This window comes from Macrosteles quadrilineatus, unplaced genomic scaffold (assembly GCF_028750875.1).
Source record: "Macrosteles quadrilineatus isolate MER2022 unplaced genomic scaffold, UCM_ALF_1.0 Scaffold_7__1_contigs__length_78375512, whole genome shotgun sequence".
NCBI classification, from domain to species: Eukaryota; Metazoa; Arthropoda; class Insecta; order Hemiptera; family Cicadellidae; genus Macrosteles; species Macrosteles quadrilineatus.
In genome coordinates, this window is record NW_026542600.1 from 14,625,819 (window position 1) to 14,653,576 (window position 27,758).

The window sequence follows — 27,758 nt, forward strand, 5'->3', positions numbered from 1 at the left end:
TTGATAAAACGTTAAACTGGTGCAATCATGTCGATCATGTTTGTAAGAAAATAAGCTCTGGAATTTTTATAATTAATAGTCTTCAACCTTTTTCCAATGAACAAACCCTTAAAACAGTTTACTATGCCCTCATTCACTCCCATATATCTTATGGCATTGAAATTATGGGGTACGAGTAATCAAAATTTAAAAAGAATTTTATTATTATAGATGGAAGCTATATGACACATCCTAATTTTAGAAAGAACCTCTAGCAAGAATTCTTTAAGAAAATATTTCAAAGATTTGGAAACTTTAACAGTTCTGTGTTTATATATCCATAAAACAATTCTTTATGGAAAAAATAATTAATCAAAATTAGAGCGACAACAGGATATCCACAATTACAATACTAGATATTAACAACATTTCACATTTAAAAATCATAAAAAAGATAAATATAAGCAGCAAAGTCCTCAGTATTTTGGCATTAAATTTATCCATCAACTCTCAGATGGCATAAGGAAGGAGCAAAGCCCAATTAAATTAAAACAAAACTGAAGAAATGTTTAATAGGAAAGTTTTTTTTTACAGTCTGGATGGTTTTTTAACTTTGAGAAATGTATTTATTTTATCTACAAACTGCTGTTATATAAATCCTTTATTTTTTAAGTTTATACTATTTAAGATTATAATTATGATTTATTATTTCAGATTTTATTGATTAATTGATTGATTGTTAGTTTAGTTTTTTCACTCTATTCATCCATGTATGTACAGCTTGAGCTTGAATAAAGACTATTTGATTTGATTTGAAGACATAAGTAAAAACACTGATTTCTTACAGCTCAGTTAGAGGTCTTAAAAGATTCTCTATCACCGGCACACACCAGGATTTTCCCACCAACCTCCGCCTGGCTGTCTGCCCTATACCCACATCGGTATAGTGCTTAGGAAAGCCAAACACTTGCTCTATTTCAATGATGGTCAGAGTTGTCGGCTCTCCCTCCTCTGTCACCTGCGGACTACCGTTACCTGGTAAAGAAAAGTGATATTAGTAATGTTAGCAAGCACTGCACCCAAGTCTTGGTTTAATATAGTGGTCCAAGTTTTGGTTTCCATCATCAATTCATTTACACCATCTTTAGTAAATATTAAAAAACATTCCAACAAAAAGAAATTACACTAATGCAGCTCATTAAATGGCTTAGCGACAGTGGAGCGAGTGGAGCAGTCACTTCTTTATTCCACATATCTGACATATTCATAAAACTAAGTTTGGCTTTTAGTCAATCAGGGTATATTTTGAACTTAAAGTTTAAAAGTTATATTAAAATATACAATAAATTTGTTTATGTATCATATTTGTCACTGAATCCTAACCTAAAACTGAATGTACACAGAACCAATCCACCAGCACTGCTGTCCGGTGGAACATCGGTGCATGTAGTTTCGACTTTAGCTACAGCGCTCACTTATTTGTTAGGGGTTTCTACAAGTCGCACAAATTACAAGGTGTTGTTCAGTATTGTTAGTTGAGTGGCTGACTTATTTTATTGCTTTGATTTCACAACTATAAGCAACATGAACTACCTTATATTACAACAAAATGTTTTCACATTTTAAATTAAAAACAAACTTTTTTAGAGCTTTCAGACTTTTAAAACTTGTTGCACAAAAACTACTACTCCAGTTGTAAATGTTGACATAGCTTGTAAAATTTATATTTTTGTAGGCCTATATGTTTATGGGCTTTAAGTTACAGCACAGTTTCAAATTTCAGGAAGTTGTGTCTTTGGCAAAAGGTTTTTTACTCAGTCTAGGTAAAAATAGTATTGTCGATGTGAGCTTGATAAACAGCTAGTTTTATGTGATTCCATTATTGTGTTACAAACTGTTTATTAGAATAAAAATATTAGAGCAGTTCTGGGACACAGTGTAGCGCCTAAATAACGCCTCTAGTCGCCCTAACTGTTGAGATGTTCTCAGCCAACTACCGAATATGATTTTAAATTAACATTGATGCAACCGATTTATAAAATTCACTTTAAGCATTCTGGATTTAGGTTACGTTTTGCTTTTTGGTGCCTTTATGTGTGGTAAAACTGGTTAAGACTAATGGATTAAAATTAGGTGGTACTTTTACTCCACAATTTCAAAGGGTAAAGCTTATATTTGTCACAGGCCATAAATGAAATTTTTTGACCGGTTTTTTAAAATTTATGAAAAAAATCTTGCAATTTCTTAGTTTAAGTTTTTGTGAATTAGTAACAGCTTATTAAAATCAGTTTTAACAATACTAAGAATACTAATGGTTAATATTTTTTTTCAGACGAATACTCTTTTGAGGATGCTCCAAAGAAAACACAAAGGCAGTTACGGCATGAAATGAAAAATGAGTACACTAGTTTTATTATACTTAAATACCTATGTGTATTTTGTAACACAAATTTTATTTTAAATGATGATCATAATTTCCCATATAATTAAGACAGAACATATTATTAGGCATTTCCACTGGGCGAGAGTGGCGCCGGACTTACCACGTTAACAGTTATTTCAAGCCCTGACTTAAGATGTTTACCAAAACAATAATAATGGGTTATTATGGGTAACACGAGATTTAAGTGCAATTATTCAAACACTTGTGATTGTAAAAAAATGTGGTATGAACATGTCTCAAGCTTAGCCACCTGGTTTTACCCCCACTCTTTAAAGATTCAAATCTTGTTGTTAGAAGCAATACCTTTTTATTTATTGTTTAAGTTTCACCATATTTTGATGTTAAAACTCCTTGGAGGCTAGCAGTCATCTTGGATGATTTCAAACCGCTGCTTAAAGAGTTATTTATCATCCAAAAAGAGTTTTTTCAAACACCAAAATGATTATAATTTAAATACCTATAGCCCTGTGGAATTAGAAATGTTCTTTTTAAGTTTTGAATTATTTTCCAAGAGGGTTCATGGAAGCTAACGACCATCTTGGATTTGCCCGCCATAAGAGCAATGTTAATTTTTTAAATTTACAACAGCCGCTGTAGAGTTATTTACAATGTCAAAATATTTTTTCAACTACCAAAGTCATTTTAATTTAAATATCTAGGGCACTGTGAAATAATTTTTTTTCATTTGTAATTGTTTTGAGTTACAACGTCCAGGACCCAAAGGCTCTTAACTTGAGCTAGTATAACTGTAATGCTTAACTTGCTTTTTAAATTACTTATTATAAATTATTTTATAAACTGTTTGTTAGTTCAACTTTTGTGGGATAACAAATACTATTTGATTAGTTTCAATACCTCTAGGGTTAAAAACCAATTTATAATTATATTATAGTGCCATAATAGGTACTGTCAGGCAAAGCTATAGCTGGCAGACTACTTTGGTGTCTCCTCCGTGATAGTACAGTTCGACCAAAACTTCTGTGCGCCCGGACGGGTCACTACTAGCCAAAATAAAACATATGGGTTCCAGTAATTGGCAGTGCTGGGGATAGGGGTGAGTGAGTAGCAGGAGACAAATGTTTTCACAAAAGAAGTCCCACTAAACCCCTCGCCAAAACCCGACCAGATCTGGTCGTGCACACAGAAACTTTGGCCGAACTGTACAATGTGCCTCTTAAGCTATTTTTGTAAGTAAGTAGGGTTGATACCTAATGAAATGGCGACCATAGGAAGGTAAGGTAGGAAAGTCTGTGGCATGTCAACCCGGCTCAAAATCTGACCACCACTGTAAGGTTTATCAGGTGTTACTAATATCTTAACTTAACCCGGCTCTGTAGCAGTTTTGAGGTAGGGGAGCTGGGTTCCCCCTCCCGAACACTAAACATACACCCCAAATTCTCTTCTTTCCCTCCCTCGAACCCTAGCCATCTTCCCCCCCCCCCCTCCACAACACCAAACATACCACCCTCTTCCTTCTTTTGCTCCCTGCAACCCTAGGTATTTCTTCGCCTTAAGTCCTTTGAATATGCTTTGTGATAATATCTAGGAACAGTATCTAAGAGTCACATCTTAGATATGGCTTGACAGTGTGGGGAGGAACTTCAACAAAACATATGAATAAAATCCTTGTTCTTCAAAAGAAAGCCATAAGAGCCCTTATCAACCTTGTCCCATCACAGAATTGCAGACTAGCATTCGCAAACCTAGGAATCCTCACAGTGGTGTCTCTCTACATACTCGAAACCATCAAGTATATGGATGAAATAAATCCCCCAAGAAACCAAGACCTGCACCACTACAACACCCGTCATGGCTCCAAATTTGTCCTACTAGTTCACCGAACGACTCTTTGGGAGAAAAAACCTTCCTACATCGGCCATAAACTGAGGAACCATCTACCTGACTACCTGAGGGACCTGACTGGCAACCACCAGGAGTTAAAGAAGTGGCTAACCGCAATACCTTTATACTCAATAAAGGAATTTTATGAACATTCTGGAAATTAACACGTACAACTTACTATTTTATTGATACTATTGTAATTCTTTACAAATGAACAATAAAGAATACTGTATTGTATTATAATAATGAGCGGTGGATCCAGGGGATACTCTCCCGATTTCACCAGTGCTTTACGAAGCTCACTTCGCTGTAAAAACCGCTATTTATATTGCTAGACTTGATTTGTAAAATAAGGCCAAGTCATTCTAGCAATATACTAGTGTGACCTCTACTATTCAACGGAGCAGCTGCAAAACTGATCTACAAAAACTCAATCTCATAAATATTTGTTGTAATAACGGCCAAAAATGTTATTAATGTCTATTCCTTCAACAACTAGTGAAGCTCATCCCCTAATTTCTTAAAATCTGCAGCGGGATAAATTATCTTAATTTTACAAAGCTCCTGCAATTTTCGCATGTGTTCCTTTAGTAAAGCTCTGCCTCTAACTATTTGAACAAAGCTTTGCTTTCATTTTGCAAATCTCACCTTCTATAATAATTTTTAAAGCCATCTCACACCTTTGTTTAGTAAAGCTCGGTGGCCAATTATTTTAAGCGAGATATTGGGAGGACATGGAATGAGCGAATCTATAGTACCTTACAGAAAGGAGAGGTGATTAAGGAAATAGAAAGAAAGGGTAGGGAGGGAGTAGTGTAGGTGGAATGGATAAGAGGGGTGTCTGTAGCCTGTCATACTGTCATGGCGGTGGGTGAGGGGTCCAGAACTGGGTCAATGTGTTTTTTATAACATATAAAGGTTGCAGCGGAGTTGGTGAACTCCAGGAAAATCTAGCCTATTTAAGCTTATTTTAATGTGACTCACTTTTGTTTAAGGAGTTCTTGTTAGTTGTAATGGTCTTCAGTGTTTTCACCATTGCTTGTCTACCGAGATGGGGCGTGAGATTTTCTTGGACGCTCTGACTAGCTCCGTCTTGAGTTTGACTGAGAACTTGAGCGCTTAGATTCGTCATCTTGGGAATATTTCCCCAGAACAGTCTTGGCCTTCTCATGGCAGAGAAGTGCTTAGCATCGACTAGTACTGGGGAGGACTCAAAGAAACTGAAATAAAAAGCATATATAGATTATTTTAAGAAGTTATAATGTAAAATTGTTATTGTAAGAGACTCTTTCCTCCGATAGAAACTCAATACTAAGTGAAGTCTCTTTCTCCTTCTGTCTCTAAGTTACTGAGCTTACTTGACATTATCTCTAAACTATAGCAATTATATTATACAAGTATTATACAAGGCCAAGTCCTATCCTAGTATTTTCATTGAGATTGAGGATTTAAATAACTTTATGAAAATGGCCTAAACCTGGTGCCATCAAATGTTATACTACATGTCCGTTTGACTTCCATTTTAAGTTAATTGAGTTGTACTATGTTTGGGGAAAGCGGCCCTTAATGAGATTATATAATGAAAAAAACACGCACTATATCAATCGGATATTCCCTATCAGCGTATTCTCATTCATCCTTGGCTTATCAAGAATCCTTCAAGTGATAAAAAAATATGGAGTTTACACGAGCACTAAAACCATTAAAATCTACTTAACTAGGTTTTATATACAATTGTTAACTATGTACAACACAAATAATTAATCCTGCTCTTGGCATCTATATAAGGAAATTCTTGTGTACATTCATATTTAGAACTACTTAATTAATAACTACTAAATTAATTTGGAAACTATGGATAAATATTTTCAAGCTTAGAAAAAACCCTGCACATACCAGGACAGATAAACAAAACTTATGTCCCTACATGCCACTGATTTAATCTAGTCCATAAAGAGATCAAAATTTAAAAAAAAATAATTGTAATATTTAAACAAATAAAGAATCAAATTATTTATTTGTCAAGATGGTTATCCCTGTATACCATGTCTTTGTGTAAAACGTCTCTCTTTGCTTTGGTTATTGTTTTATATATTCAAATACCATCCGAGCGTGATGAAATTTTAGGGAAGTTAATAAATTCCATACAAAATGAGCAATTTTACTAACCACATTAATTAATATTTTATGGTTTTGGGGTTCCATTTCCCAGTTGTCCCAAAATTACTTTCCATCAGAATTAACAGTTGACACGAAAACTTTTGGTTTGATATTTGATTCTCAATAAGTCTGATATGGTAATCCCGTACTCGACTTCGTCTCACACGGGAACAACCATACTCGTCCAGTAAACACTTATATTCAGGACTAGTAACGTAATATACTACAGTAGACTCCCTTTTACCCGGACACCTTTTAACCGGACATCAGTTTAACCGCACAATTTTTATCAGCACATCGGTTTAACCGGACTAGATTGGAAGGAATTGGGTGGTACTGAAACAACTGACCTCGTGGGAAAGAGTTGAGACCAGTGATCACATCTGAATACGTAATAATCATTATTGGCTTATACAGTATGCATTTAAATGGTCAGTTTTAACTAGTTTTTGGGGACGTCGGATCAACCGAAATAACCGTTTTCCGGACTGGCCTCGTTCCGGAGGAGTCTGGATATGAGGGAGTCTACTGTAATGCAAATGTAATATTGCTTACTGGCTTACGATAAATTACAATCAGCTGTAAGTAAACAAAAGTCAGCAGTAAATGGTTTCTAATGCTATTCTTATGAAGGAAATTTTACGGTATATTTAGTTTTGTTTTTTAATCACACAGGTGCGAATTTTACAATTTTTTCCTCCACCACGGGATTGAGACCTTTAATTTGAGGCCTCTCCCGTCATACTACGACATCCCAGTCACCCACAATTTCGATGCAAAGAATTTGCTTACGTAATTAATATATTGATAGATTTTTTTAATTGGTCTAGTACTAAGACTCTTCTCCCATAATTTCATCATTAAACAGGTTTAGTTCCTATACACAGAACTGAATAACAAAGTAGAAATAAACATTGGTAAATTAGTCCAAAACGTAGTAGTGTTCGAGGCCAAAGAAGAATAATTACCGTGAAATCGTGTCAGCGTGTTCTTCCTTCATCGAAGATACGTTTTCATACAGGAAGAAGAAAGTTTCGCTTCCTTGCAGACTTTCAACAAGTTTCACTATTCTGTAGTATTCAAAAAACAGTGTTCCACTTCCGTTCATGTCTGAAATTAAGTTTAAACTTTACTTCAGTTTATATAAACACTGTTTCTATTATTACAATAGCATATTGAGCAAGTTTCAACTGTTAATCATTCCTAACCCCTATCTTATATATTAATAATATCCAGTTATTTGTTCTCTCCTTTAACTAAAGTAGGTACTTCTTATTCTTAATTCATCATGCTGTAAATTTAAAAAAAGTAGGGAAAAATCTATTTTATAAGTGGTAGAAAGACCTACTAGTAATTCTTTGTTTGAAGTAATACTGTTTAACATAACTGTAAGTGTGTACTGTGTTTGTTTGAAGTAGTTCTTTGTTTGTTCTACTAGTAATATTCCACACAGTTCCCAGATTGGCAGGTCCGTGATCACAGAGGGCCGTAATCCCTTTGCATAGAGGAATTGCAGGGGAATCTATTGGAAATTGCAATCTATGCAAAGGGATTACAGCCCTCTGTGATCACAAATCATTCTTGGTTAATTTTTGTTTCAAAAGTGAATCATGTCTAACAAATGTCTATAAAATCTTGCCGTATATACAAAAGCTTTATTATGAGCTACTGTAATACGTGTTTATTTACGTTTTTGCGGTGTAATTCATTGTCTGTACGGTGACGTGTGTTCAGTAGACACAGTTAGTAGTCGTGTTTTCAACTAAATATATATTTTGCAGGATACTACCAGATTGTAATTATTTTTCTATAATAGAAAACCGTGTATATTTTGTAAACAATTTTACGCAGCTAAATTTACACTTAAGTCATTTTATAGATAAAATCACAAAAAGGTTTGATAATAAGTAGTCTAATATTCCATCAATACTAATAATTCCATCAATTTGGGTTTTTTCCTATTTAAGGTTGTTTAAAGTAATACTTGGACTATTCAAAGGCTAACAATACCATGATAAAAACTACTCTGAAATAAAAACTTTAATATATCATAAAAGAAACAACATTAGTGCGATCGAAATGAGAACGAGTACGAAAAAATGGAATAGTTAAATTTAGTGTACCTGACAATCCTTTTCTTGCAGGATTTACCCTGCTGAGATCGTTGCAGGGGGATCCTCCGATGATCAAATGAATCGGCAGGTAATTAGCCAGGGTTTGTGAAGAAATATTCATGACATCGCCTATCTGCTCGATCTCCTCCCCATGAAATGCCTTGGACACTGTAATGGCATCACGGTCGATTTCGGAGGCAAAGTATTTTTCGACCTTCAGCCCCAGATTTGTAAGTGCTAATTTACCTGTAAACAAATTATGATTATTTAAAAGTCAAGAAATTCGTTGATTTAGCTATAACCTACTGACGATTAATATTATATCTCACAGGTAAATATATAGTTTACTTAAAGTTAACTGAATAAAAACCATGAAATGTAGTTATGCTGAAACTGTTAAGCAATATAGTAGTTAACTTCCATGAGCGTCCCAGCTCTGCTTTGCGCTATTTGAAACTGCCTTTACCTTGTTTACGGAAAAATTATATAGGTATGTGCTATGTATAAAAATTTGACCAAATAGTGTTTGGCTTCTGGGGACATCATGGTGAAAATGTAAATTTGTTCTGGCTCTAGGTTGTTCTGTGTCGCCTTTGGTAATAGCTTCTTTCTTATAGGGCAATTCACTAAAAGACCTCAACTTGTTCACTGAACATTGGTTTTATACATAATAGCACACTTAACATGTGTGTGCCCTGTTAAAGAGTCCTTGGAGGCTAGTGGCTATCTTGGATAATTTCAAACAGCTGCTGAAGAGTTAATGATCATCAAAAAAATAGTTTTTCAAACACCAAAGTGATTATAATGTAAATATCTAACAGGCCTATACTGTGAGATTAGAAATGATGTTTGTTGTTTTGAACATATTTCCTAGGGAGTCCATGGAAGCCAACGGCCATCTTGGATTTGCCCGCCATAAGAGCAATGTTAATTTTGTTATTTTCAAACAGCCACTTAAGAGTTATTTACCAAAATATTTTTTTCAAATACTAAAGTGATTGTAATTTAAATATCTAGTATACTGTGGGATTAGAAATTTTCTTTGTGGTTTTTAAATTGTTTTATGAGTTAGATCGTCTAGGCTCCAACGACTCTTAAAAGCATGTTTTGATTAGGGGGTTTCTAGTACAAAATTAAACTTTTGGATATTAAATGTGAAATTCTGTAAAAGAAAATTGTGAAATTTAAAAAAGTTTAAGGCATGAGGGGGGGGGTACATATGTAGGCTACTGTACTACAAGAAATACCACTGAGTAAAAAATAATAATATTTGCTCCTTACCAGCACTGATCCCATCAAAGAGGGAAAGGACCCTCAGAGCTGGTGGGCTTGTAGCAGTTTGAAGGCTCACAGGCTTCCTAGGGGGCCACTTTTCACTTTCCGACACCACTGGTACGTCCTACAAAATTGGTTAGGTTACTGGCCAGTCAACAATGCAGCTTATCTGTACATTCAAACCAACAACCAAAGAACTTAAGACAATAAGCTTATCTTTAGAATTATGTTAAACTAATACAGTTCAGCATTTAAAGCTATAGACATCTCAAGAACAAAACAACCTTGCTCAGAAACGAAAAGTTCACGTGGTTCGCGCCGGTAGGTGTGGCGTACCCTTCAAACCTGCGCAGCTCGTAATGGCCCAGCGTTCTTTTGTTTCCGGTATGTCTATAAACATTAAGGTTGATTTTTTAGCCTCAACACTTAAAAGTTAATTTTTTAAGGGTTTTCTCTGAGCTATTACTTGAGCTTAAAACAATCATATCTATAATGGCACATGTCAATGATGCACTGATATTGTTCTGCAGGAATCGCCCAACATTCCAACGGTTTGAGGACAAACCTAGAACTGGGTGATTTTTATTTTCCGGGCTATTGAGGATTATTCCTAAATTAAATTGAAGTATTCATTTTAACAAATCACAAATTACTTAATATTTTTAACTATTTTAAATATAAACATTCTACACTCGTTTTTTATTGCTGAATGTAAGAAATATATATCTAAGCTGACCTCGGATAACCAGATGGCTCGGATAATCAGGAGTGCACCGCACTTTTTTAACCGAAGAATTTTACAGGGATAAATTTGGTATACTTAACCAAAACTGATTAGGCCTATTTTGCATAGTATTATTTTCTGTAGGTTAGAAAAGATATGTGAGAATTACCATAGCTATCAAACAGAATTATTTTACCACAAGTTGGTAAACTTGCATTTACCTCAACATCAGGACACATGAGGTCAGCTTCATCACGAGGCAAAGCACAAACCAGTTGCTGTGAGTCTTCACAGAAAATACATGTCCAGCGAAACTTGTTGGAAATGCACCTCTTATAGGCTTTGGGCATCCAAAATTCCATGCAAAGTCTGCATATAACCCTGAAAAACAGTTCAAATAATTAATTTTTAACTTATATCATAAATTTCACCCACCCCTAGCATATTATTTACAAATAGCTTTTAATTCTACTTAGGTTGTTTCTATTCTATGTCTCAAGATAAGTTTGAAAAGGTATTGGTAATGAACAAAAGATATGTGGATTAAGTATGCTTAATCGAATAAATGTAAACAAAAGATTCCCAAATCATTTGAATTAGAAGTCAGGCTTTTTTTCTAATTCATCATTTTAATTTGAAATTTTATACATGTCTATAGTTAGATGGTGGTGAAATTATTTGAATTTGAAATAACAGATCAAATGGCATTACTTATTGTGAATTAAGATTGTAGTTGAGTAACTAGAAATAATACAGTTGTGGTCCCTGATATCTGACCCCTGTTCTATATTGGTCCTTGGTTTATACAGTTCGGCCAAAACTTCTGTGCGTATGGACGGGTCGCTACTAGCCGAACCAAAACATACGGGTACCAGCTATTGGCAGTGCTGGGGTTAGGGGTGAGTGAGTAGCAAGACACAAATGTTTTCACAAAAGTACCCCCGCCAACACCCTCGCTTAGACCCAACCAGATCTGGTCGCGTGCACAGAAACTTACAGTTTGTACTTCTTGCAGACAAATAATTGAACCTGTACTAGTCTCTGACTCTGTAACGGGTTATATGTTTGTTGTATCAGTTCAGTATTCAGTTCATTTTGTTAGCTTTACCTCTAAACAATTTGTTGATTATTTTCAGTGCAGTCAATACAGTGCAGTAACTGTTTTAATTTTTTTGAAAGAAACATTTAAATTTATGATTTAGTTCAGCAGATTATTAGACCATTTTAACATATAGTAATCTTCAAATTTAATTTATTAAGAGTATTGTTTACTTCCATCTTTAGTTAAAATTGTACTTAAATAGATACAACTTCTGTATCAACGTGTTGGGGCAATCTGAAGTTGGAGTAAAAGGGAGAACTACCTGGTTGGCTACCAGACCAATAAGAGTGAGGAGAGTCTGACACGGTCGCCATAGCAACAGGCGCTGTTGTCTCTCCACGCCCACACTCACATGTGCAGTTCCTCCAGTGCTACGACAGTGACTACTTCGACTAACAGTATACTATTCGCAAGAGTTAAGAAGTCCCCTGATCTCCGGCCTATTCACTGTGTTTGTAAAGTTTTAAGAGTGAAACCATTTAATATTTTAAATGATTTTTTTCAATTATTTACCCATTCCAAGCATACATAGAGTTTTTATTTTGCAAAAAATGTTTGAGTTCTACTTGCAAATGTTTCTTTCTTTTAAAAAGGAAAAATAAGTAGTTTGTCTTTTTGTCTTATAAACAAGGCTTCCGACAAATCTTTATTTGACTTGAACCTACGTCAAATTACGTACACATTCTACGACAATAACGTGGCTTTACGCAATCATATTGACAGCAACTTTTTCATTACACTCATTGTCACAGAACTCAATCTCGTCTAATCGAATCCCTCTGGCCCCTTATAGTAGAACCACTTTTCCTTATACGAAATTCAGCTAGTTTTTTCATAGGCAAGCATTGTACAAATCAAAAAAGAACTCACTGTAATTTACGAGACTGCACTAAATTAATGACGCGACCACCCACTCATCAAAACAAAGAAAGACAAGTATGCTGGCACGCATATTCTGTGATGAAGTGGCAGTTCGCACTCACTGCAGTGGCCATCCCCGACAACTCGGCAACACCGCAACAGCAGTCTCCCCACTGCTCCCCACCCCTCCTCACCTCTTTGATTCGGAAGTTGTATCTATTATAGTATAGTTTTTTGTTTTACTTGTTTCTACTTGTTTTACTAACGTGTAGAAATTTATTGTTTGGACATTAGGGTTACAGTCATAACTTACTTTTTTTAATAGGTTGGTTTATAAGGCCAAATCAATACCTGGCCAGTGGCTGACCCATTGTGGACAGATGAGAAACTACATTGAACACATTGAGAAACATTGAACTACAGAGAGGTTCTTCTGTAGTTTCGCAAAGTAACAACAGAATCGTTGAATGCTTGTTTAAGAGCTTAGCTGTTTTAGTAAACTTTTATGTATTGATAGCACTACTGTACCTTTTGCAGGAATTGCAGAAAACAAACTTCAGCCGCCATCCACATAGACCGCAATATTTCTGAAAATAAAATGCTTTATCAAACATAAAGCCACTAGCAGTGAACCCGTCCTACAGACAGAGATATTATGGTCAACACCTTATATGCAGTACAACGGTTTGCTTACATATTACTTTTGAATATTCAAGGTGGGACCATCATACACATGATCTTAAACATTTATTTGGTTTGTAGCTTTATTTTGTATTTAACATCATGTATTAAAAATGTTGTATTATCTGGTTTGTATTAATGGAAATAAAATCCATTACAAATCATTTCTAATCTACCCTCTACTTTTTAGTAAAGGTGAATTTGATTTGCCTTATGGGCCCTAATCAGAATTTGAATTGTCCCTTCCCCTTCCATGCTGGGGAAATTATTCTCCTTACCCTTGAAATCTCTTGCACCTTTCGGCCCATTTAGAGAGAGGCTCTGATATAGTCAACTAAAATTTGAAGACTGATGATTTTTAAATAATATGAAAAGGTTTTAAAAGAGATTTTTTAATGAAAATATAATTACCCAAATGGAACTATGCTTAGTCTGCAGATTGGCTGTGGTAAGTGTATTTATTACACACTTTAAACTAAAAAATATAAAAAATTAAAAATTATGTTTAAATTTATACCTTATTTTTTATATAGTATATTGAGAAAGTATAGTTTTTTTTTTTTTAGTTGAGTTTGAGTTTTTAGGTGGATATATCTGTTTTGGACCCCCCTGAACTCAAAAAAGTGGTTTACTGGGCGTACAGTACTTACAAAATGTTTCCTGTCAACACGAAGAGTAGACACATTCCTGTAGACTCGTGGCTAAAACAAAAAATGTCTTATTAGCCTAAATATTATTAAGCAAAACTTCTATTAAGCAAAATAGTAGTATTAAGATTTAATGGAACATAATATATTGTTGTAATTACAAGTAAATTGGCACTAAGTCTGGGAGAGCGAGCTGTTCTAGTGGTTAGAATGCGGGACTTCGGCCACTGTGGTCCTGGGTTCAAATCCCGCCAAACCACAAATAGATTTTATCGAAGTGATATTGCTGCAAATGCTAGGTTCAATCTGAAGTAATGTGAAAAACAATCCCGGGTTTGTGCCTAGCATCCTAGGACAAAAGAAAAAAATAATTGGCACTAGTCCAGGACATGGTTTCACTCAACAAGTGAAGTCATTATGGGTCAATTAAGTTGCAAAAGGGCTGTTATCAGATTTGAACTAGTCTTAATCACAGGTAGTTTTTATGTGTCTGTAAATAGATTTTTCATATATTTTATTCACAATGACAAGACAGTATAAGATTATTTACCTGACAAAATAATTAATAATAGTAAGCATTTAATTAAAACATTAAAGGATCACAAGAAATCATAGAATAATTTAATCTAGGCGATGTTAAAGAATAAATTTTCTAATTTTCTAATAAAGAGTAAGCTTGTAACTATTTGTTTGTGAATGTTTCTTTTAGCGAATTTCCCTATAGGGAAGTAGCTATTACCGTAGGTGGCACGGTAAGACCTAGACCCGGGACCGATTTACTTTTTCATTTTGATGTCCCCAGAGGCCAAAAACACCATTCGTTCAAATTTTTATATATGTATATATATATAGACTTATATATATATATATATATATATATATATATACGTCCGTGAACGCGATAACTTGAGTAATTTTTGTCCGATTTTGATGAAATTTGGTTTAAAGGTGTAAAGCGGGATAAACTTGAATGAGTTCGCGAACCAGCAAAATCGGACCATGGGAACGGGGCTTTACGGGGGGTTTTATGGGGTAAAAATTGGTTTTCCTCACTTTTGACCCTCAAAACACAAAATTTCCCGATTTCTCTTTAGACCTTTTTAAAGAGCTTAAAAAAACAAATAATTTAGTATATAAAAGTATTTTTGTTCGATTATTAGTAACGGAGAAAATAAAAAAAAATTGTAAATTTAAAATTCCCATGTTATTCTTATGGAGAATATTGTCAAATGTTGTAGTTCGCTTGTTTATAGATATATTTTGATCAAACTTGGCAAATTTATTTATTTTGTACTAAGCTATCAATATTTTACTCAAAAACACACTTTATTAGTTTCCTTGTAACAGCAAACCTAGGTACTCGTTAAACCTAATGTTATTAAAATATATTTAACTGAAAATCAATTCAGACAAATGGAAATTCGCTTAGTCGGCAGGTTTGCTGCGGCGGGGGTATTTAGTTACAAGTTAGTCTGAGTTTCTATATGACATTTACCATGTTAGTTTTTAATTTGATGAACTTGGATGAATACATTTTTATCTGTTTATCTTGTTCTGCTGACCTCGATGTCAATTTAATGTTAAATAAATAACCATCTATTTTACAAATTTTCAAGTCATGCAATGTTTTTGCTCAGTCTCAGATTATTTACCAAAACCGTACAATTAATTTTCCCACACCAACTCTTACATATTTTTTTGTTTGTTACTTTAGTAAAAGAAGATTCCGAGAACAATAATCATTCGGAGGCCTCAACCTTCGGAAAACTACAAATATCCAGAGTCAAGAAAAGTTACCTTGCAATTGTGGCACAGTAGTCCCTTTACAAGAGGATGAGCAGAAGCCTTGTCGGGTTGTGGCACCTCGTAGCATCCCATACATAGTTTTTTTACATCTCTAGCTTCCACTGGAACAAAATAAAAAGAGGGTCATTTTATATTCATTGCTGCGAGTAGTAAAATTACATGTTTATTGATATATTAATATTACATAATTATTTATTTAATACGTTCGCTACTGCAATTATACGAAATTGTTCATTCAAATAGACTAGCGACTCACATATGCCACGGCCGGTTTCCACCCATGGACTGGCGTCGCATACATGCGACGGCTAGTTACATTAAAATAGACTGCCGTCGCATATTTGTGACGGGGTTCTAATGTTATTAAAATGCTTATATCTTTAAAACGGTCTATTTGAAGGCACTGAATTCCCTGCAGTGGTCTACAGAGATGTCTGACGCACAACTGCGTCGCTTGGTCTGTGGATTTGATGATTGGTGACGTCATATGATAGTTGAAATAACTGGTGTTTACTTTTCTGCATCACTCTATAGTGTTAGCAAAACGGGAGTGCCGATGGAGACCTGTGGGGGTGCGTGCGTTTAAAGGGACTTGACCTGGTTTCCATCGGCACTCCCGTTTTGCTAACACTGTATGTATGTATGCTGTACGTATGCTGCATTATCCTATGTAGCTTTTATATTTGTTCAGTTATAAACTGTTCTTGAATAATCTGCATTGTTTTACTTACTTTAACCTCAAAACAAAAACAAAAATGAACTGTCGTATATATGCGACGTTTGGTCTATTTCAAGAAAACTATGATAATTTTCACTATTGTCTTCGCTGTAGACCGGGCGTCGAAAATATGCGACATTACAAAAGGTTATAAAAAATACAAAAAACAAGAATAAATTATTTACAAAAACGATTGTAGCGTATTACAATGTAAATGATCGCTGTTTTACAGGTTTTCGCCCGTGGTCTGTGTGTACTGTTATCCAAGTGACAGCCGGTCTATGTGTAAGATTCAAATGTATACCTCGGTATGTGACAATGACCGCAGCGTCGCATATATGCGACACTCAGTAGCGAACGTGTTAAATTTAATTCATTACCGCAAGTAGTAAAGTTACATGCTTATTGAGATAATAATATTATTAAAAAATATTTTACTATAAGGAAATGATTTTTGATCAAGTGTAAGAGAGGGCCATGTGGCCCTAACTTTGCCTGACTAAATAAATCATTTTCATTTGATATACAGTAGAACCTCTTTAATCCGAACCAATTGGGACCAGGGGTAGTTCGGACTATTGAATAGTTCGGATTACAGAACATATTGTTGTTTTTACATAACAATAGCTAAAACATGGCTAAAATTGATCAACATTATTTTGGGAATAGTGAAAAAATGTTTTATAAAGTAAAATACAGTGTTTATTTAATAATGTAGTTAACATGGTGAATAAACAGTACTGTAAATTAAATACAGTATACAATAAAGAACTGCTGTACTGTCTATAGAGTACAGCAATGAGGGGTTCGGATTAGTGGACGTTCGGATTACGGGGGTTCGGATTAAAGAGGTTCTACTGTAATAAACTTCAAGTGTTCTCAGAAATAGATCTATCCACAAAATGTACTGTGTTATATCTGTTTTTGTAATCTTGCCTAACTTCAGTCTTATAGCAATGAATATTTTGGGATTATAAGAAGCTAACAGTACTGGCCTTGATACTTTTGACTAAGAAATTTCTTTCTCTAATTCACATCGGCGCATACCAAGAACCAAAAACTGGCATAACAAGCAAATTACCTGTATACAAATTTTGAATATAATATAGATAAAATTTAAAATGTATTGTATTATAGCTTGGTGATATATAATTTTATTTATTATTTTTCTCTTGCAGTCTTGTAATTTGAATAGGCATGTTAATTCCTAAATGGAATGGGTGAATTATAGATAACAATTTGTTTTAAGGTAATAATTGTATGTTATGTGTAGGACTATATCAATAATATTATTTGGTATCTATAGTCAATGCAGCAAGTATTCCTTGTAGTAGGTATCACTGCAATCCTTTAAAGTATTATTGATTTGGAGGCAGATTTTAAAACTATTGGTTCTTGGAAGAAGACCATTGGTTCGGTTTATAGAGAATTGACATTAATATACCTGTAAGCACTGATACATCACCACCAGCAGGGCACAGTAAAATGTTGATGGCCTCAGCTTCGTCTAATCGTGGCTGCTCACATGTGGCAGCGTATTGTATGTAAGTATTTGATTACCAACAGAGTGAAATGTTTATACATTTTGTACGGGGCCAAGTTTATATTATTGAATATTTCCAAAAGCTGCAATTGTGTTAGATGAAATCGCCGTGATCCTATCCCTTAAGAGTTTTGTGATTTCTATCACTTTTTTGATTACACGTTTATCAATCATAACCTTAAAAACTTTTTAAACAAAGTAAATTACAATAAGAACTGATTTAAATAGTAGATTCTGTATTGGGATTTATAAAATAAATGTGGTTGGATTCAAGATTTGGTACAAATCATTTTATAATCAAGATTTTTAGATCCAACAATTCTGGATTACCATCACTCAATCCATGAAATGTTATTAAATATTTTTCAGTTAAAGTAAATTTGGAGTTTTCTCAATGAACTGATAGGTACTGTTGAGATTCTGAATCCAACACTCAAACTCAACACATCACTAGAGAAATAATTGGTGCACAAGTCTATTGCATATTCCGATCAATGTTTATAACAATAAATTGAAACAAGCCAAACAAACAGCTGCACTTAACCACTCAGATTCTGAGTGCAAACAGCACCACTTTTTAATGAGGAATCTCTAATATTTTGTTGCTACGAAGCTACCACCATTCACTTTGGAAACACATTTTATTCCTCACAGGTGTAAATAGTTACCCAACTTGTTAAGGTGCCCATGCATTGACCTAGAGCTTCAAAGAGTAATCCTGGACTGTAAAATACAGAGAGAAATTACAGAACGTATTGCCTGTAGTGTGAAATTACTTACTCGGTACAGGGAACTTAGTTTCCTGCTTCAGATTGTCATCAGAAGGTCCATCTTCAGGGTCAATTTCCACATAATAGTCATTTGTTGCTTCAACAATTTTTGAAATGGACTCAGGAATGTTATCTGTAAAAAGTAAAACAGGTCATTCAAGAAATATGTTTAGGTATTTTTAAATGTTAACTGTGAAAAAGTCAATGTGGTCTTTTAAGGAGATTTTTTAGCTCTTATTTATTTTTGACTCAACAATTTGTATTCCCCTCCTTTCATTATGTTAACTTAAGTTATACTATACGTACATATATTTTTAATTTTTACAACCTTCTATAACTTAGTGTTTACAATTCAGAAATAAACGAATAAATTGGGTTGGGGTAAAAAAATTATAAACCCGGTTTAATCAAAATTTAAAGAATAATATAGGAATAAGCTATTACAGTAGGCTTAATTGTAGACCTTAACTTAGAACCAATCTAATTTTTTGTTTTGATGCCATCAGAAGTCATAAACACCAGACTAGATTCAGAGTAGTTTCTTTAAAACTTAACATTTTTTCATTATAACCAAAATTTTAAATTGATGCTTCGTCACCTATTAATGTGACTATTTTAAATTAAAATAAAATAATAAATAAATCTAGTACAGTATTGAAAACACCTACTAATCAAAAAACGGAAATATTTATTGATGAAGTTCTATATGAATTACAAAAAATGGTCAGTGAAAACAACTGTTATAAATGCATTATTTGTTGTTGTTTAAAAAGGGACTGACAACTATTTTTAAAATTACCAACTAATACGATTATTATTTCTTATTTTAGATCTTGAAACTTTACTACTGTTGGTGGAGATTCTTAAAAGTATAATGCTATATATAATCTGAGAGTATGTAAGCATAATAAACACTTTTACCATAATTAATTGTAAGCATAATTGAAAATAAGTTAATTTTACAAGCTAGATGTCAGAAATCATAAATTATTGGTTTATTTTAATGCTAAGAAACTAGTACTTTTTAGTACCTAACATTAAAATATGTTATTACATTAAAATAATTGTTATAATTTTATATCTATATATTATTTCATTTTAAACTGCAATGTATTAAGATATCAGTATCAGTATCCGTAGTAGCAAATAGTATTCACTTTCTTGAAAAGTGGTCCGTTGTAATTCCATGTAATTCATGAATATGAGAAAAAGTGACCCAAAACAGATGATTGGGGAACACCAAATTGAACAGAGACCCATTGTAAACAAAAGCAAATAGCACAAATCACTGTTCTTTTTTCCTTTTGCTAGATGGATAAAAATCTATTAATTTATGCATTTACACCCAAAATGGATAACTATAAAAAAAAAAAAAACAAGGTCCGATTGTCAACGCAGTTTAAGGCCTTGAACATGTCACAAAATACACCAGCTTGTAACGGAATTTTATCCCGCTGGAATGTTACTCCCTTGGCAAAGCGATTATCACTATGACATAGTAACCTGAGTACTAGTAACCTAAGTTTGTTTGCGGGTGGAAATTTACCCTCTGTCCATGTATCTAGCCTTTAGGCAACTGTATGTACGGCCTGGATTTTTACCCCCGTTATTTTACCCCCGGATTTTTACCCCTCAGAATTTTACCCCCTGGCCAGAAATAAAAATTATTGAGAAATATAAATTTTCTTCTTTCGGTTTTAATTTAATATTAAACATTTTATTATTAAGTAGCCTATCTTAATTTATTTGTAATATCAACTAAGTAAACAGGTTTAATTTTGATATCCCGGATTGGGATTTGGGGCCAACTGTTGGTTAATATGTATGTATAATAAACTGAGTCTCATTTAATCTCATTTAAATGTTTATTGGGTGAACCTTTCTTAAACAATTTGTTATACCATCATGGAAAAAATGTATTTTGTTTCTGTTGTACAATGACACAATATGTCTTTTTGTTTCTTGAGGCACAAACCATGAGCTATTTTCTGTTTGTACAGAGAAAGGTCATCGAAATACTTGTTGTAAAATGTGGTTGTAGGCGTCTGGTAAAAATATATAAATGGGTTTAAATTATAAATTATAAAAATTTTGACCAATTTGTGTTGACTACAAGGAACCCTAAATATTTGTATATACATATTAAACAACAGTTGGCCCCAAAAACCAAATCCCGAAACTCTAATATTAAAATTAAAATTCAAAAGCTGTTTGTTTAATTAAGGTTACAAATAAATTAAGATAAGCTACTAAAAACATTTTACGATTTAACTAAAACTGAAAGAAGAAAATGTATCATACTCACTTATTCCTATATCTAACCTCATGCGGAATTTTACTCCAGAGGTAAAAGTCCTGGGGTAAAAATCCAGGGGGTAAAATTCCGTACACTCTAGGTTTTTAGGCCAGAATTTCACCCCCTGGTTTGTGACTTCAGTTTTGCCCAGGGAGTAAAATTCCAGGGGGGTAAAATTTCGCTACCTCCTTCCAAGGCCTTCCTCTTATCATCCGCAAAGTTGATCTAAGCTAATATAGTGCTTCTATTTTTTTAATCAAAATGGTGGTTGAAGACGCAAACAATTGCAGGCTTAGAAAGATGACTTATATGCAAAACATTCAACAATCCAATCACACCTATCTAACAGTAATTATGTACTCACAGTTGGACTTTTTGAATGGCGTCTCCATGACCCAGACAAAGAACTCTTCCACCGAATACCTTTTGTCCTTGGGAGACTCCATGGGAGGGTTGACCCCGTATTGTCCTACAATTGTCTGTAAAAGTTTTAAACCCATAAATTGGACTGAAAAACCTATATAACATGTCATCATATTGAGAATCCAAAACTAAATTACTAAACCAGAGTCCTGCTTATCCTAACTAATTTGAACCGGACCTTATATAGAATAAACAATTTCTATTAGCTATAATTACAACAATGCATTTTATGAATGTTAACCCTCCGAGTGTCCCTTGTTTTGGCCTTAATGTCTGCCTATTTTTAGCTCATTTGCAAGGTTTTATTAAAACGGATCTGAGAAGCTTAAAAACAATGTTAATTATACTGTTCTTTATACCATTTTGTTTGAAAAATCATGGGCTTCAATATTATATATAAAAAATAAGGAACATTTGTTCAAAAAAAAAATTTTAGGTAAAAAAACATATATTTTGGAAAATTAACAAAAAAAATAAGTTTGCGCTCAATGAAATTGTATAAATTATAGGCCTATAAATATTTGAAAATAGCCACTTTGTTCTAAATTTTATGAGGATTACATATATATATCAATATAAAGAAGTAGATTTGCAAATAAATAAGTTATCGGCAAAAAACAGATTTCAGTACATAGCGTTTAGCTAAGAATGCATAGCCTAACCATAGCTAGAAATCTGGCTGATAATTTACATCAATATCACTACCTACTTCTTCAGGATCATCTACCAGCCCTTCAAAATCACTTAAATCTTCTTATAATGCACCACGTATATGACTACTTTTGATTTTTAACACTAAAACAATGTTAAACGTAATAAAACACATCAGTCATCGGTCCGAGGTTATAACCAAGTTGTTTACAAATACGCACGTCAGCTGTCTGCTACAATTACGATCGGCTCGGAGAACATAAAGCACTGAGACAGACCTCTGGAGAAAGCTTAGAATCTAACGAAAAGAACGATACCTAACTCGATCCAGTTCAATCCGATTCAGTCAGTCATAGAGCCTTTGCCGTAAATAGTGTTTGTATGTCGCTGTAGCGACACTAAACACTACACAAAGTGTGTTATGTGTCGCTGCAGCGACAAATAACACTCGGAGGGTTAATGGTCATATTTTGCTATCATGATCACAGTATTGTGATGTCTCCTCCAAATGCAACATCATAATTGTAATCTTTGATCGATTTGCATTAAATTAATTCTTCTAAGATTTTTATCCATGTTAAGTTAGCAGGAAAAATTCTAGTGAATCCTTGAGTTTGTCTAATACAAATAGATATACTAGGGAATGTTTTGCTGTCAAACCTTAATTGCTTCTTCAAGTCCACCATGATGAATTTTGGTTGTTTTTCGCTCTCCAAACACTGACACGTCATTGAAAGGACGAATACATCGGATTGGCATCTGAAAAAAGTAAAAGAAAACATTATATGCATTTTAATTAATTTATTTACCACCAGTTTAATTTATTTACTAAATGAGCTTTTTTGGAGAAATAAATTGTCTCATGACATCAAGTTAATCACTGAACAGTGTTTGGCTCCCTAACAAAAGATTAACAAGGTCAAATTACCAAAATTTGTTTTGTAAAATGTCCATTTAATAGTGATGTTCCCGGTTATAAGTGTTAGAATTTATAAAAAAAACAACAAATAATGCTTTGAAAAACATGTAGCGTTACATTATATGTAAAAAAAATTAATAAAAGTTACCTCAATTTAGTTCACTAATATAAAACTGTATCCCATTTAGATTTGTTTTTCACTGATTGTTTCTACTCCTTTTTCCAATAGCGATCTATGTTAAATCCTGCTTATTTATGTTTCGGGCGATTAGTTCCCAATTGTGTTGTATAAAGTATGGAGCAGAAATTAAGACTACCCAATGACAAAGATTAACTCTTACTTGGCAAGATTTTAGTTCTTGGTAAAAAACCAATCAGAAAACTCACAAAAGTGGCCTTTTTTAAATGAAAACCCATATCCACAAAAAATACGAAATGGTGGATGCTTAAAAATGAAAACAATTCCTTATCATCAAAGTTCAATTATTTATAAGACCAATCCGGAATCATGTCACAATCTTATCATGCTGAGCCATGTTGTAAATGACCTTATCAAGTATTTTGCAATCCCTGGTTATTATTGATTGACAATGGAAAAGGAAAAAACAGGTTTCCTGTGATACAGTTTCATTAACCCTTATTAAAAGGGGGCAGAGTTTCAAGTAAGCTTAAGACCAAGACTTTTACATCCTGTCCGATTGGGCAAATTGGGAACCAGAGTTTTGCCAACGGGTGTCAGGTAGATGGGGGGTGGATGCCTTCAGCCACCTCTTGGTGCGGAGATTTGCCAACGGTGGTTGTGGGAGAAAGAGTGTGAGGGAGGGAGGGAGAGCGATTGTCAGGGTTGTCTACGCTTGGCAGTTATGCGCTTGTCGCAGTGGGTTAGGTTAGGTTAAAAATTCAATACATTTCCTTTCACAGTCAGAGGTGCATAACTGCATTACTTTGAACACAGTCAGCTTCCTGCCTGGTCCACCCCTAGCGGAAGCCACCCTCACGGTCACGTGTAATCTCTCTCTCTCCACCTCCCCCTCTCGCGCAACCCACAACCGATGGCAAAACTCCGCAGTATGAGGAATTAACGGATGGGGACCTTTTCTACCTGATACCCGTTGGCAAAACTCCTACACACGGGCAAATTACTTGTTTGGGAAAACCTAATTTATTCCCTGTTGATTTCAAGATATGATCTGAACTTACTGTAGAGACAGTCTTCTCTCCAAACCAGTACACATTTCTCTCGTTCTTGGTTTTTAGGTGAAGGGCAGGAAATGTCCCTACAATCATGCCTGAAACAGGTACACTTATGAATCAGAAAATAGATATTGCTAATAGTGGAACTGTTTTAAAAGCTTATATGCTGTTAACCAAACATTAAAAACCATTGGTGGTTTAGTGTGCTTGATAAGGTTCAGTCAGTTAGTATAATGTCAAACTGTCAAAATGGCTTTCTAAACAGAAAAGTGAAACTTTAGTATGACAGTACCACTACAGAATTGAGTATAGGCATATTACTTAAACAACAAGATGTTATATACTTTTATTGAAGATTATTCGTGTTTAAGGTTAGGTATTATCACTTGTTATGCAGTCCTAGAAAAATTCCTCATGGGGTCATGCTGATACATCAGCATGGTGCTTATAATGACTGGCAATATAGTTAATTATGATACTGCATTGTTAATGTAATGCCACCATTTTGAAACTAATAAAAAAGACCAATTCTAATACAACAAAAATGTATGTATTACCAAGAGCTTTAAAATTATGTATAATATGTCATATGTTTGTATTTGACAGTTGATTGTAAGATTTGAGCTAGTGAACTCCTAGTTTTAATACATCCCATATTCAAAAAAGAATATTAAGATATATTAAGTTATATCTCCAGCTTGGTTGATTGGGAGTAACTTCCATTCCATAGTCATGGAACCAATGGTTTGTCTTGGTCCCAGGTCCAGGTCTTACCACAAAACCTACGTTAATATCTCATTTCCTAAATTGGAAATTTGCTAAAATTGCATTATAGATAAAAACACATACATTTTAAGGACTGTAAATTTCTGTAAATAGGATGGTTACCTTCAGTAGCAAATGTGTAATATGGATACAATTTACTTATTACATACATACAAATGTTTAATATTATCTGATTATAATTACCAATATATCTGGTTTTTTTATCCTTGCCAAATGTGCACCAGACGACGGATCCCAGGGGGAATGATTGGTCCCCTAGGGGTGTATCAGTTGCATAGGAGGCCTTGGAGCCTTTTGAAGTAGAGGCTTCTACCCGGGATGTGGTGGAGCCTTTTGAAGTAGAGGCTTCTACCCGGGATGATGTATTGGCCTGGACAAACAGGTGTCGGTGACATTAGTCGTGTCATGAGTCTTGGAGAGAGGTTAGCATTTATACGTAAATAATGCAATATCCAATCACCTTCAGTGTAGGTCTTTTTTGTATTATAGGGACTTTTAAATTACTTATAGGTATGTAAGCAAATTTATTTCAGATTTTACAGAAAATTGAGTACAATTAAAACTATAAAACAAAAAATCTTAAGTTTTGCTCAAATTTAAATTACTTGCTTTTTTACTTTCTCCCCCTATACCATAGTATATGGAGAAAGTATTGTTTTCGTCAAAATTTTCGAGTTTGAGTGGATATATTCGTTTTGGGTCCCCCTGGACCCAAAAAGGTGGTTTTCGAAGTGATATCTGTGTGCGTTTGTGTGTGTCTGGATGTGTACAGAGCTAGAGACTACACCTGTAGTCCGATTTCGATGAAATTTGGTATGTAGGTTCTAGCCCATGGTATCTCCAGGCGTTTTTTTCATTTTTTTGAATTTTTTTATTTTTAATAAGGATTTTCCCATTAAAAAAACCGGAAAAATCGGGTTTTCTCAAAAATGGCCTGAAAGATTTTGATAAAAATTTAGTATGTTGTAGCCCTTTGAATTCTGAACAAAATGGTACAAATCCCATTTCTGTAAAAATTACGGTTCAAAAGTTATGGTAAGCTATGTTATTTTCCCATAAAAACCCCATAAAATGACGGTGTACAGAGCTAGAGACTACACCTGTAGTCCGATTTCGATGAAATTTGGTATGTAGGTTCTAGCCCATGGTATCTCCAGGCGTTTTTTCATTTTTTTGAATTTTTTTATTTTTAATGGGGATTTTCCCATTAAAAAAACCGGAAAAATCGGGTTTTCTCAAAAATGGCCTGAAAGATTTTGATAAAAATTTAGTATGTTGTAGCCCTTTGAATTCTGAACAAAATGGTATAAATCCCATTTCTGTAAAAATTACGGTTCAAAAGTTATGGTAAGCTATGTTATTTTCCCATAAAAACCCCATAAAATGACGAAAAATAGGATTTTAGACAAAAATCCGGTTTTGATTTAATATAGTATGTTATGGTCCTTACAATTTTGATAGTTTTTTTTTACTTTTTAGAAATTTTTATTCTTAATGGGGATTTTTCCATAAAACCCCATAAAATAACGAAAAATAGGATTTTCCCAAAAATGGCCTGAACAATTTTGATAAAAATTTAGTATGTTATAGTCCTTTAAATTCTGAAGAAAATTGTACCAATCCCATTTCCGTATATTTACTCTCACCGCTAACACATAATAAAGGTTGTTGACAAACTTTTGGGAGAAAGTATGTGTCAGAATGCTGATACTGTTTATTTCTGTTTATTCTTTTAAATATTAAACAAATTAAAAATAATATAAGTAGGCCTACTTAATTATTAATAAACTATGAAAGACATATTTAATTTAATATATTTAAGTATATTTATACTTAAATTTATATATATTTAAATATATTTATACTTAAATATATGTATATTTAAATATATGTATATTTAAATATATTTATACTTAAAAATATATATTTATTTTTAAATGTATTTAAATATTTAACTAAACATTAATGGTTTAATTTTTGGATTAAACATTCCCCAGAGTTGAAATTTGTCCAAACTGGTTACCATATGATGATGTAAACCACCTGTTTTGTTCAGATCCTTCTGGTTTTTTTTGCCTTATATAAAGTTGAAAGAAACTGTAAATTCCAGGATGAGTGATGGATAACAACAATTTTCTCTGTGACTACATTTAGCTAACAGTAGCACGAAATTCAAGTAGAAATCAAATCGTACTTTAAAAACCTAACTAAATGTGGATTTAAGAAATGGTGTGGTTATATCTAGAGTCAATACAGTACATACCTCTGGTGATTCTTCTTCTTCTTCTTTATCATATTTTAGTTGTTTTCTTACTCTAAAAAAGAAAAAAAACACACTCTCAAAACATTGACAACATATGGACAGTGTAGAAAAATCAACCTGGGTAAAAATTAACTAATTTTCTAATATAATTTAAACTAATTAGCATTTTGCTTGGTAATAATTGATAATTTAAAATACTGAGGGTCAAAAGATTCTCAATTATAACCTTATTTGCTTGTGTTACATTCTGTTTTGTTATACTGAATCATTTTAATATCCCCGTTAGTTTAGAAAATTGTATGTATATGTTATTATAAAAATATTGTATAGCGGATTGCATTTGTAACTTTGTATTGTAATACTGAAATATATTGGAAAAATAAAATATTGAAATCATAAATCTTAATGATTTTTTTCAGTTGTTTCATTAGTAAGCTCATATGTGTTAAGCCTAATTTGTCAATAGACAACAACAAATAACACATTACACAATAATGTATTTTGTTTAAGTATTTTGGCACTCTGTGATGCCATTTCAGACCATCTTTAAAGATACTGATA

At 33.6% G+C, this 27,758-nt stretch overlaps 1 protein-coding gene across 1 annotated transcript; it reads right to left on the bottom strand.

The window, feature by feature from the left end:
* Positions 1–820: 820 nt before the first annotated feature.
* Positions 821–27,229, bottom strand: LOC128998807 (DNA (cytosine-5)-methyltransferase 3A-like). The gene is made up of 14 exons (XM_054425164.1): positions 27,194–27,229; positions 25,118–25,304; positions 24,155–24,243; positions 22,696–22,794; positions 21,326–21,440; positions 18,676–18,798; positions 15,626–15,735; positions 11,535–11,584; positions 10,759–10,918; positions 9,820–9,937; positions 8,548–8,784; positions 7,393–7,534; positions 5,249–5,484; positions 821–1,014 (listed from the first exon to the last, which is right to left on the bottom strand). Exons 1-14 carry the CDS (start codon positions 27,227–27,229, stop codon positions 821–823), a joined length of 1,896 nt encoding a protein of 631 aa, XP_054281139.1.
* Between the last annotated feature and the right edge of the window lie 529 nt (positions 27,230–27,758).